Source organism: Thamnophis elegans, chromosome 13 (assembly GCF_009769535.1).
Source record: "Thamnophis elegans isolate rThaEle1 chromosome 13, rThaEle1.pri, whole genome shotgun sequence".
Lineage (NCBI taxonomy): Eukaryota > Metazoa > Chordata > Lepidosauria > Squamata > Colubridae > Thamnophis > Thamnophis elegans.
Genome location: NC_045553.1, coordinates 36,349,291 through 36,361,519, shown reverse-complemented (window position 1 = coordinate 36,361,519; position 12,229 = coordinate 36,349,291). Strand labels below are relative to the sequence as shown.

The window sequence follows — 12,229 nt, the reverse complement described above, 5'->3', positions numbered from 1 at the left end:
TTCCAGATCATGCATTTCTTCGCTTTGCCAAATGCATCGGGAAGCCACAGGTTGCACAAGGCTGAATTCAGCCCACCATCTACAAAGCCCACTTTCTGTTGTTGATTTGATCAGTATTCCTTGAAGACCTTCTGGCTAATGTTCTCTTCATCCCCGACATTTGTTTTTTTTTCTCCAGAGAATGGAGTAGATCTCCAGATGCAGCTTCCAGAGCCAAACCTGCTTCCAGGTCCACCTTCAGCTCCTCTGGTCATTGATGTCACCAAGAACAGTGTTGCTTTGATCTGGAAGCCAAACCCTGGGAACGGAGGTGCTCCTATCACCTCATACATTATTGAAGCATTCAGGTAACTCACAGGTTTCCTGAGAGTTGTTTCTCCAGATACCTCCTCGCGACCCATTAGATCGCATAGATTGGGCCTCCTCCGAGTTCCATCTGCCAGTCAGTGTCGACTGGCAACTAGGCGGAGGAGAGCCTTTTCAGTAGCAGCTCCGACCCTTTGGAACGATCTCCCCGTGGAGATTTGTACCCTCACCACCCTCCAGACCTTCCGCACAGCCCTCAAGACCTGGCTATCCCGTCAGGCCTTGGGTTAAAGACTATAATCCATCCCCGCCCGAATGATGAATGTTGCTCTATTCTTTTAATTATGTATTGTCCTATATGTCATTGTATGTCTCCCCTTCCTACATAAGTTGTAAGCCGCCCTGAGTCCCCTCAGGGAAAAGGGCGGCCTATAAATAAACTTATACAATACAATACAATACAATACTGTTGGGCATGAAGCAGGCAGATGGGCAATTTTAGAATGAAAAAGCTTGAGAGCTATTTTGGCATAGTGGCTAAGATGATGGTTTGTAAACCAGTTCTAGTCCCATTTTAGGCTTAAAAAGGCATAAAAGTTGGCTGGGTGATTTTGGGCCAGTCATCGGGAGACTGTGAGTTCTAGTCCTGCCTTAGGCATGAAAGCCAGTCACTCTTTTTCAGCCCAACCCACTGTTGGAAGAAATGTCCTTCTGGGTTCGGCTCCAAGTGGGGGAAAAGACACTGGGGCCATGGAGGCTGCTTAGAAAGATGGTTTAATGTTTAATGGTGGACAGGACCGCATGGCTTGAGGTCTTGGGGGAAAAGGTGATCACATGCTTCCAGGGGTTGGGTGAAGAAGAAAAAGGGTCGAGGGAGGGGCTTGCAAGGCTTTTTATGATCTGTTCGGCCCCACCTATCTGTTTCCTGTTCATGTGTAAGAAATGTATTCTGATTGGTTGTCAGACTCACATGGGGCCATGCAGGGGCAACTCTCTAGGCTGAGTCCAGGTTTGGTTGAATTCTCAGATGCCATGTGGTCAGTTGGGTAAAGACCGATATTATAGTGCCTTATCCCATCTCCCTGGAGCTGAAGGGGAGAACTCTTTATTATGTAAAGGGACTAGCTCAGGCTTTAATGGTTCATAGACAAAGTGGGTGGGGGCAGGAAGCTGCAGGGAGAGTTACTTTGTCTTGTTGAAACGTGTTTCTTCCTTTTCACATCCAGAGAAAATATAATATTCTGCCTTTTCAATATTTTCCTAGGATATTTCATTTTTCTGGGAGAGGGCTGGGTGATAACTTCCTACACCACCTCACAGGGTTGTTGTTGAGAAAGGAGCATTCGGTTTGTTTGCTGCCTGAGTTACTTATAAAGTAATAAAGGTGGGATAAAAAATGTAATAAATAGAAGAGTTAATCCATTGTTCAAGACTAGGCAATCTACAGTCCTGGGCCTAATGTCTTCTGTGATTTCACAAATTCTCCCCTAATGATTAGATCAGATCTCCTGTAAGAACAATCTGTTCCTCCCTAGCAGGTTGTTGCATGAGAAGAAGGGAAGAAGGAGGGAGATGGGAGGAAAACCCCTCACATTTTTAGCTTTGCTCTGCTGCTTTTAGCCATGTAATGCGATCTTGGGCAATAAAACAGTTCTCCGTCTCCCCTTAGCCCATGGGTCAAGCAATCTTATGCCTCCTGTTGGGCTGGCTGCCCCTTGACAGAGGTGATGAAACAGAGTCCGGGTTTTGTTTTGTTCCAGTCAGCAAAAGAACATGAGATTTTGCTGCAAAGACGGGACAATGGGGGAGAAACGAGTGCTTTCCTTATTTTTATTTTTTTTTATCATCTATTGCGCTGGGACAGGATTAGAATTCTCATTGCAGAAAGCTGAACCCTCCTGAACTGTCAATTTAATGTAGGCTCCTCTTAGCTCTGCTCACTCCATCCAGCACGCTGACAAAATATTCAACATGCAATATTCATCCCTGAATATTACTCACCCCTACCCACATCATCTGTCGGCTGTGACCAGGGGAGCCTTTGCCCAGGTTCGCCTGGTGCACCAATTGCGGCCCTACTTGGATCGGGAGGCACTCCAAACTGTCACTCATGCCCTAGTCACCTCAAGGCTGGTACTGCAACGCACTCTACATGGGGCTACCCTTGAAAAGCGTTCGGAGACTGCAACTAGTCCAGAATGCAGCCGCGTGAGCGATATTGGGTGTACCTAGGTACACCCATGTTACACCTATCCTCCGCGAGCTGCACTGGCTACCCATTGGTCTCCGGACGCAATTCAAGGTGTTGGTCATTACCTTTAAAGCCCTACATGGCTTAGGACCAGCATACCTGCAAGACCGCCTACTGCCACACTCCTCCCAACGGCTGGTAAGATCCCACAGGGTCGGCCTCCTTCGGATGCCGTCAGCCAGACAATGTCGGCTGGCGGCTCCCCGGAGGAGAGCCTTCTCTGTGGCTGCCCCGACGCTTTGGAATGAAATACCCCCAGAAATTTGGACCTCGCCCACTCTCATGGACTTCAGAAAAGCTGTCAAGACCTTGCTTTTCCGGCAGGCCTGGGACTGTTGACCTCATTGTTGAGGTCCAGCCCCGACTGAAATGAATGTATTTGTGTTGTTTTAACTTGTCTTTTATTTTTATTTTTTATTCTCTTTCTTTCCCCTTCTGTAAGCCGCCCGGAGTCCTTCAGGATTGGGCGGCCTATAAATAAAATTAAACTTACAAACTTACAAACTATATTAGGGAGTGGAGTTTACAAGAAGCACAGCCCAAGTCAGGCTGGGTATCCCTGTTCTGTTATCCAAGAATGGCAACTTCTACCTTTCACCTGAAAAAGAAGACTTAGCTTTATAAAGATCTGAGCTGTTTTCTCTCCCCACCCACACACACACACTTCCCCATCTATCAGCTGTGTCCGGAGCTAGATTTTCAGAGGGCAAGAGAGCAGATCCAGGCAGCTGTGTAAATTCTTTTGCTGTCGGTACATTCCAAGGCCATCCATTTCCTCCCCTGCTAAATCCATATTAAGCTTCTGTTTGTGATTCCTGCCCACGACGCACATATCACCAACACAGGCCCTGTTCGGATTCCGCCTCCCTGCAGCTGAGCTACCAAGGGATGCGTGTATGAAGGAAAACTCTTCTTTTTCATGTGGTTTGCACACACCTTACCTAACAGAGCCATCTGTTCTGGAAGGGGAGTTTTGGGGGGGAAGCGCAGGTGGCTGAGCAAGTCACTTACAGTGAGAGGGTTTGGCAAACGGGGAGGTACCCCTGCTACCTCATAAATCATTGAGTAAACTAATCCAGACTTGTATGGGAGCATGCACGAAGGGACACAGAAACACAAGGCTGGGCTCAGCCTGGCATCTGCTACAAATCCTCTTTAATGTGGACTTGAGCATCTGTGTGTTCAGCGTAGAATTCAGAGCCGATCTGAATTCTGAGCTCTCCCATTCTAAGCCTTGGAAATGTCCTGGTGTTGCATTCAGGTTCATCTCTTTCTAGCTTCCAGCATGGAACATATATTACCCCATTGTTCCCACATCCCATTTAAAGGCTACGGAAAAATTGCACCTCTTTGAAGCAGAGTCGAAAAAGCTCACAAAAAAATAGATTTTCTGATTGCAAGGAGAATAGATTGGGCTAAGGGCCAAGTCCCTGTTTACATTTTGCACCTGAGCCAAAAGCTTGTCAATCAGAGCTCCATTGAATTCTGGACCTTTGAAAGTTCAAAGCGGGCAGCAATTCTAAAACAATTTTGTGAACCTTAAAATTCAGTGGTTAAGGCAAACAGGGATCTTGTCTACCATTCCTTTGTGTCTACAAAAGGCCGGGCTTATAACTGCAGCGTCTGTGCTTCTAATTGCAAAGTCATTCTGCAGTTGCTGAGATCTTTTAAGGCTGGCAGGGAGACCGTCTGGACAAATTGGTCTCTTTCTAATGCCATCCATCATGGTCCCTCCTCGGGGAAGAGGGCCATCTTCCATAGCAAGCAGCTAAAATCCACCCGCCCTTTCAAATTTCCCAGAATGCTTTGCACCATCTTCCTTTAGGGAAGTGTGGGGAATCTAAAATGCCAGGGGGGGTAACCCAAGACCATCTGGGGCAACCCAACAGCCAGAGGAACAAAGGGGGTCTTCATGAGGTTTGCCTGAGCCCAAATAGTTGTTCACGAATGTCACAAGCCGTCAATAGTCTTGTCTTAATGGAGCCTCTAATTTCCTGCGTTTCATGATAAGAAAAATCTGAACTAATCGTTGGTATATATCTAAAGTCCTACCCGTTATTGTTACATTGGTAATCTGCTTTTACTTATTTTGGTTGGTTGCTTATGATTTTGACTTGTGTTATCTTCGTTGTTATGCAGTGAGCTACCTAGAGTTGTTGGGAGTCAGTGGTGCCTAAATAGAGTGAAAAAAAAGGAATGAAATTAAATTAAGCTAAATTTCTATTGCTCGTTGATCTCAAGGTAAACTGTGGGATGTTGTAAGCATGCACACCAGGCACCACTGGTGGAACTCTCTGCCTCTGAATTTTGCTAAATCAGGGTGTTGTTAAATCAGACTTTTGCTAAGCCAGCTAAATCAGAGGCCAAGGGCACACATGAAGCCTGTGCTGTCTCTTCCTTCCTTTTTGAACTCTGTCCCATTGCAGTCAGTCTTCAGGCAGCACTTGGCAAACCGTGGCAGATGATGTCAAGCTTGAAAAGCACACAGTCAGTGGCTTGAATCCAAACACCATTTACCTCTTCCTTGTACGAGCTGTCAACTCCTATGGCCTCAGTGATCCCAGCCTGGTCTCAGAGCCAGTTCGTACACAAGGTAAGTTTCCCACTTGGCACTACGTTGAAGGAGGGGTTGATCTGACATGAGCTTGGTTGATGCAGTGGATTAAATGTCATTTAATGTCACTTATTTGGTTTGGGCTTAACATGAGAGCCGAGGTGGTGCAGTGGGTAGAGTGCAGTACTGCAGGCCACTTCAGCTGACTGCTATCTGCAGTTCAGCGGTTCAAATCTCACCGGCTCAGGGTTGACTCAGCCTTCCATGCTTCCAAGGTGGGTGAAATGAGGACCCAGATTGTGGGGGCAATATGCTGACTCTGTAAACCGCTTAGAGAGGGCTGAAAGCCCTATGAAGCGGTATATAAGTCTAACTGCTATTGCTATTGCTATGGGAAGAAGATCCAACCATGAGGTTTTGCGTTGCGTGAATCCAGGTAATTATGAGAGGATTTAGAAAATTAGGGCTAAAACAAACCCTGGCTTGATGTATGTGTGAAGGGAGCCAGATAGTAACACTGATGGAAGTTTATGACAGGGGTTAAAAGATTGATCAAGGCCTCATTTTGAATTCCACTGCGGTTGTGTTTTACTCCACCTGTGAAAGAGATAAAAATAAGATTTATTTCCTGGTGGTTATAAGGAATCAGAAGCTGTGCAAATGTCTTGGGTGATTAGCTATGTAGAACTCTTTTCTTCTTACTTTCATTCTGCAGTCCTCCAAGTAATTGTAGAGAAGTCTGCAAATCTACTCAAATAATATATGGTCCCTTCTATTTTAATTCTCAGCCCTCTTAGACCTTTCAGGATAGATTAGATTAGATTAACAGAATTGGAAGGGACCATGTAGGTCATCTAGTCCAACCCCCCATCCAAGCAAGAGACCTTACACCATTTCTGATAGATGGCAGTCCAGTCTCTTCTTGAAAGCCTCCAGTGATGAAGCTCCCACAACTTCTGAAGGCAACTTCTGTTCCACTGGTTGATTGTTCTCACTGTCACAAAATGTCTCCTTATTTCCAGGTTGAATCTCTCCTTGATCAATTTCCATCCATTATTCCTTGTTCCTTTGAGAAAACACTTTAGGAACCAGAGTTAAGAAGAGTACTTGGTTTATAATCTCCAGTTGTACATCTGTACCTCTACAATCTTTCCATAGAAAGTTCAGTTGGCCTAGCACAGATTGAACATTGCTACAAAAGCATGTTTCTAACTCTTGAAGTTACCAAGTTACCTAGAGTTAAGTAATCCAGTAAAACCTAGAAACAAACTTGATGAGAGTATGCATCTCTATAACTTGGTGATCACTTTTTCTGTTTTGGATATTTGATGTTGGTCTTGTTGCAAAGAGTATCATCTGATATGGGATTTGTGGTTTTTTTTTGATAGATGTGAGTCCCACCAGACAAGGAGTTGACCACCGGCAGGTGCAACGGGAACTTGGGGATGTGGTAGTTCAGCTCCAGGAACCCGTTGTCCTCACTTCCACCACCATCCAAGTCACCTGGACTGTGAGTGCAAATACGTTCATACTTTTTCTTGAAACAACATCATCAGAACCAATAGCAAGAGAAAGAAATGGGATCCTGGATGGGAAAAGCATGGATCCAGGCAATAGGTCCCAACCCCATACAGTCAATGCTCTCTCCCTTTATTTCCTTCAGGTGGATCGCCAGGCTCAATTCATCCAAGGTTATCGGGTGATGTACCGGCCCAAGAACAGCGCTTGGCTGGTGCAGGATGTGAAGTCACCTGTTGAACGGAACACTGTCTTAGTAGACCTACGCAAAGGCCAAGAATATGAAGTCAAGATCCGGCCATATTTTGATGAGTTCCAGGGCATGGATAGTGAGGTGCTCCTGGTGCGAACCCCAGAAGAAGGTTGGTAGGAAAAGGAAGCTGCTATCTTTATGCCCGAGTCATCCTCACCTGCCTACAAACCAAATCTCTTGGTTTCAATGGTCATGTGAATATTGAGGTTTTCTCCATTGGTGGGTTTCCAATTTTTTTACTACCAGTTCGCATGTGCAGGTAGGTGGGTGGGGTCTCCAGCCACAGCCACTACCAGTTCACCCGATCCAGGCCGAACCAGAAGCAACCCACCTCTGGTTGGCACAGTGGTTAAATGCAGCACTGCAGTTCTGCAGTTTGGCTGTTCAAATCTCACCAGCTCAGGGTTGACTCAGCCTTCCATCCTTCCGAGGTGGGTAAAATGAGGACCCGGATTGTTGTTGGGGGCAATATGCTGACTCTGTAAACTGCTTAGAGAGGGCTGAAAGCCCAATGAAGCGGTATATAAGTCTAACTGCTATTGCTATTGCTATTGCTACTCTATCATCGTCATTTTTTTTTGTGTCTAACTCAGAACCGTAAGCACTATAGACTTCTTTTCTATGGAGACATGAATTCCGAATGCTGTATTGATTGTTAGACAGAAGTAAGGAAAGGAATAATTTCCCAGGGAACTATTTCATGACTGCTGATTGTTAACATTGGTAGAATGGATTAGGAGATCTCGGAGATTTTTTTTGTAAAATACAGTATATCTTACAGAATTAGGATTCTCGGGGGCCTTTTTAAGAGCCGAGGTGGCGCAGTGGTTAGAGTGCTGTACTGCAGCCACTTCAGCTGACTCTGATCTCCAGTTCAGCGGTTTATCTCACCGGCTCAGGGTTGACTCAGCCTTCCATCCTTCTGAGGTGGGTAAAAAGAGGACCCAGATTGTTGTTGGGGGTGATAAGCTGACTCTGTAAACCGCTTAGAGAGGGCTGAAAGCCCTATGAAGCGGTATATAAGTCTAACTGCTATTGCTATTGCTATTCATCTATTATTAATAATCAAACATTTGCTCTCTGCCTGATTGATCAAATGATTTGATTTTGATTTAATTATCTTTGATATCTTTGACTTTGATTTAATTATCTTCGGGGTGGTTTATAAGACGCTAAAAAAGAATCCTTTCCATATGCTCCCTTTTCTCCCCCCCCCCCCCCCCCCCCAAATTGTCTTCCTGTGAACAGGCAAAAAAAATGATCATTTGGCCTTAATTGTTAACCAAATTTGACAGCCGAAGTACATGGTCTTGATTTATAAAGTTCGCATGCATTGATGAAGCGGTTGTATCTTCTGCCAAATAGGGTCTTCTGCTTGGCTGATCTGTTGATTTCTACAGAAAGCCCATAAGCAGGAGAAACGGGAACCCTGCATAAGGATGAGAGTTGTTTTAACAGATTGAAACTGGTCAGGTTAACAAGACACACTAAATAAATCACAGCTGATAAACCACAACGGCTGATTTCACAGAGTATGTTGAGATTGTTCAGTCATTCAGTCACTTCTGGTTCCCATAGGACATCATTCCACCAGAATTATCAGTGAGGGTTTGTTTTTTAGTTCTGATACCTTATAGCCAGTCACTTGTTCTTTTATTGGCCTTTTTCAATTGAGTTTGATTTTTTCCAGGCACCCCAGCCTTGTTTTTAATAAATCTTGCCTGTTGCTTTGCTTGCTCGTCCAAAATATATAAGCATTGGTTTCATTGTTAGTATTTCCACGTGCGCTCTGGTTGTGTTTCATCTCTTCTTGAATGATTTCTTCTTTTTGCAATCCAAGAAAAATAAATTATTTATTTCCCCAACAATCTTCTTCAGCGCCACAATTCAGTAGCGTGCATTTTTCGTTCAGTTTTTCTGATCATCTACCCTTTTACACTATATGTTATAACTGGGAAAATAATGATTTTGACAATATATAATTTAGTTGCAGGCATGGCACCTCCACAGTATGTATGCCATGCTTGAGCCTAGGAAGATAAAATCTGTTGGCCACATCAGTTTCCCTGTTTCTTTGCATTGGATTGGCACTGCCTGTTAACATAATTTTAAATGGGTTTGTTGTTTTTAATATGGAGCAGCAGACCAGCACGTTCAAAAAGAGTTCACTTAAGTCTTCTCCATTTCCAAGTATCAAGTGGTATCATCAGAACATCTCTGGTGGTTGACATTTCTCACAGCAATTGTAATTCCCGTTTCTGTCTCCCTTACTGAAATACAATATTTTATATGGTTTTCAATGTTTTCAATTGTGCACAATTCAGAATCACTCTGTGAGTGAGATGGGCCATCTCTAAATCTGAATCAATCAACAAATAAATAAATATTGAGCACAATGTCAGTATTCAGCCCTAACGCCTTTCCCATTTTTAAATGCTTTTGCTGCCTCACGCTCCGTTCTTATTCTTGATTTCTGGTCATGATAGAAATTCATCCGTAGGCAGAATAGGAGGAAGTGTGCACCAATGTCTTTAAGGAGTTATTCACAAGCTATTGCAGCTAATAGGTTACTCAGAGTCACTTTCTTATTTTAAATGTGACAAATAGATAGGTAGGTAGGTAGGTAGGTAGGTAGGTAGGTAGGTAGGTAGGTAGGTAGGTAGGTGGGTGGGTGGGTGGGTGGGTAGATAGATAGATAGATGATAGATAGATAGATAGATAGATAGATAGATAGATAGATAGATAGATAGATAGATAGATAGATTAGATAGATAGATAGACAGACAGACAGAGAGAGACAAAGATAGATAGGTAGATAGGTAGATAGATGATTGATAGATAGATAGATAGATAGATAGATAGATAGATAGATAGATAGATATAGATAGATAGATAGATAGATAGATAGATAGACAGACAGAGAGAGACATAGATAGATAGATAGATAGATAGATAGATAGATAGATAGATAGATAGATAGATAGATAGACAGAGAGAGAGAGAGAGAAAGAAAGAAAGAAAGATAGATAGATAGATAGATAGATAGATAGATGATAGATAGATAGATAGATAGATAGATAGATGATAGATAGATAGATAGATAGATAGATAGATAGATAGATAGATAGATAGATGATAGATAGATAGATATAGACAAAGATAGATAGATAGATAGATAGATAGATAGATAGATAGATAGATAGATAGATAGATAGCAATAGCAATAGCAATAGCAGTAGACTTATATACCGCTTCATAGGGCTTTCAGCCCTCTCTAAGCGGTTTACAGAGAGTCAGCATATTGCCCCCAACAATCCGGGTCCTCATTTTACCTACCTTGGAAGGATGGAAGGCTGAGTCAACCCTGAGCCGGTGAGATTTGAACCGCTGAACTGCTGATCTAGCAGTAGCCTGCAGTGCTGCATTTAACCACTGCGCCACCTCGGCTCGGCCGAGATAGATAGATAGATGATAGATAGATAGATAGATAGATAGATAGATAGATAGATAGATAGATAGATAGATAGATAGATAGATACAAAGATAGATAGATAGATAGATAGATAGATAGATAGATAGATAGATAGATAGATAGATAGATAGATAGATAGATAGATAGATAGATAGATAGATAGATAGATAGATAGATAGATAGATAGATAAAAAGAGACTCTGGTCTTTTTTCATTTTCCACTGGATGCTATCTGTAATCTCAGTTGCCTTTGCCTCTTCTGAACCCACCTTGTACATCTTCTGTGTGTGTTTGTGTGTGTCTGTGTGTTTGTGTTTGTGCCATCCTTTTTAGCTTCTTTAGAGCTTTGGCTTTTATTATGACCACTTTGTGTTAATTTTCCCCCCAATTTCTATAATTTTCTCAAATTTCTTGTCCTTTTTCATTTATTGTTCTTCTCAGTTTCTTTGTATGTCAGTGTAGATATAACTCATTGTCTCTTTGTACCATTCTCTAGAAAGTAGCATTTTAGTTACACCCATTTCTTTCTGCCTCTGTTTCCTTTTGTTTCTTCAGCTATTTTCAATATCTCAGCAGACAGCAATTTCATCCTCTTTTGCTTTCTGCATTTCAATATATTCCTCTGGCTTTATCTTTGGTGATGTCACAAGGTTTTATCCAGAGTTCTTCAAGCACTCTATTTATCAATTCTAATCCACTAAATACATGCTTTACCTTCGCTGTATAATCATATTGAATATTGCTGAGATAATATCTTGTCTGTCTGATGAATTAAGTTGCAAGGAGGAGTTCATATGCTAGCCACAGGCAATACCAAATCTTGTTTTTGCTGATTGAATAGATCTTCTCCATCTCAGCTTGCAGAGCATATAGTAAATTTGATTTTGGGTTTGTCCATTGACTAATGTTCATGTGTAAAGTAATCTTTCAGGCTGTTGGAAGAAGGTATTTTCTGTAAACATTGAATTTCCTTAGCAGATCTCTATTAGTCTGTCTCCGGCTTTAGTTTGTATACTGAAGTCAAATTGTCCCAATATTGCAGATATTATTTAGTTCCAATTTTAAGATTCCAGTCTTCCACAATGTTTTTTTGGTAAGTGTTGCAAGATGCTATACAGCTGTGTCTTGAGTTGGAAAATGAGACTTGGATCACTGCAATGTTAAGTGACTTGCCTTAAACTTAACAAGTTGATGTTGTAGTCAAGTAGTGACTCTGACATCCTTCTGTTCATAACGATAGCTTCTCCATTTCTGTTGCGAATTTCTGGTCTGCAATAAAGAACACATGCTCTTCAGTTTTCTGTTTAGCAAAAACCAGGCAAATCCATATCGAACCTTAGCGTTGTATAAAAATTCATCCAGCATGTCCTGACCATATCTTGGTGGGCTTTCACAACTCGGAGTAGAAGTTGCAATGGTTGCTATCTTCATCAGACTATTCTGAGCAAGAAATCCCTTTTCTTCCCTCTTCCTCTTCCTCAGCCCCCAGTGCTCCTCCACAAGGAGTTTCTGTTATGACGGTGGGAACCAGCAACAGTACTAGTATAAGCATATCCTGGGAGCCACCTCCGCCTGGAGAACAAAATGGGATCATTCAAGATTATCGGGTAAGATGGGTTCCTTGACAACTTTTGCAATGAGGGACACCCCCAAAAGAATGGATCTGAAGTCCTTTGGACTTCTGATGGTCATAGAAGCTGGGGAATATTATCATAGAGTTGGGTTACATGTTGTAGATTGGCTTGTCCAACTGCCTGGCCAATGCATCCATTCTTTACTCTGGTAGACACTGCAATCCAGTGATGTGCAGCTAGTTCTTTTTGCAGGGTAATGTTGTCTTCAGCCATTAGTTACTATGGTCTTCTCCTTCTCCTG

At 42.7% G+C, this 12,229-nt stretch overlaps 1 protein-coding gene across 1 annotated transcript in view; it reads left to right on the top strand.

Annotated features, from left to right (window-relative positions):
- The window catches only part of ROBO3 (roundabout guidance receptor 3), a 90,220-nt gene that overhangs the window by 59,589 nt on the left and 18,402 nt on the right, over window positions 1–12,229 (top strand). The window contains exons 10-14 of the mRNA XM_032229557.1: window positions 179–347; window positions 4,984–5,150; window positions 6,500–6,621; window positions 6,775–6,991; window positions 11,837–11,961. Of these exons, the coding sequence (XP_032085448.1) occupies window positions 179–347; window positions 4,984–5,150; window positions 6,500–6,621; window positions 6,775–6,991; window positions 11,837–11,961 (800 nt within the window). The remainder of the gene's footprint in view (window positions 1–178; window positions 348–4,983; window positions 5,151–6,499; window positions 6,622–6,774; window positions 6,992–11,836; window positions 11,962–12,229) is intronic.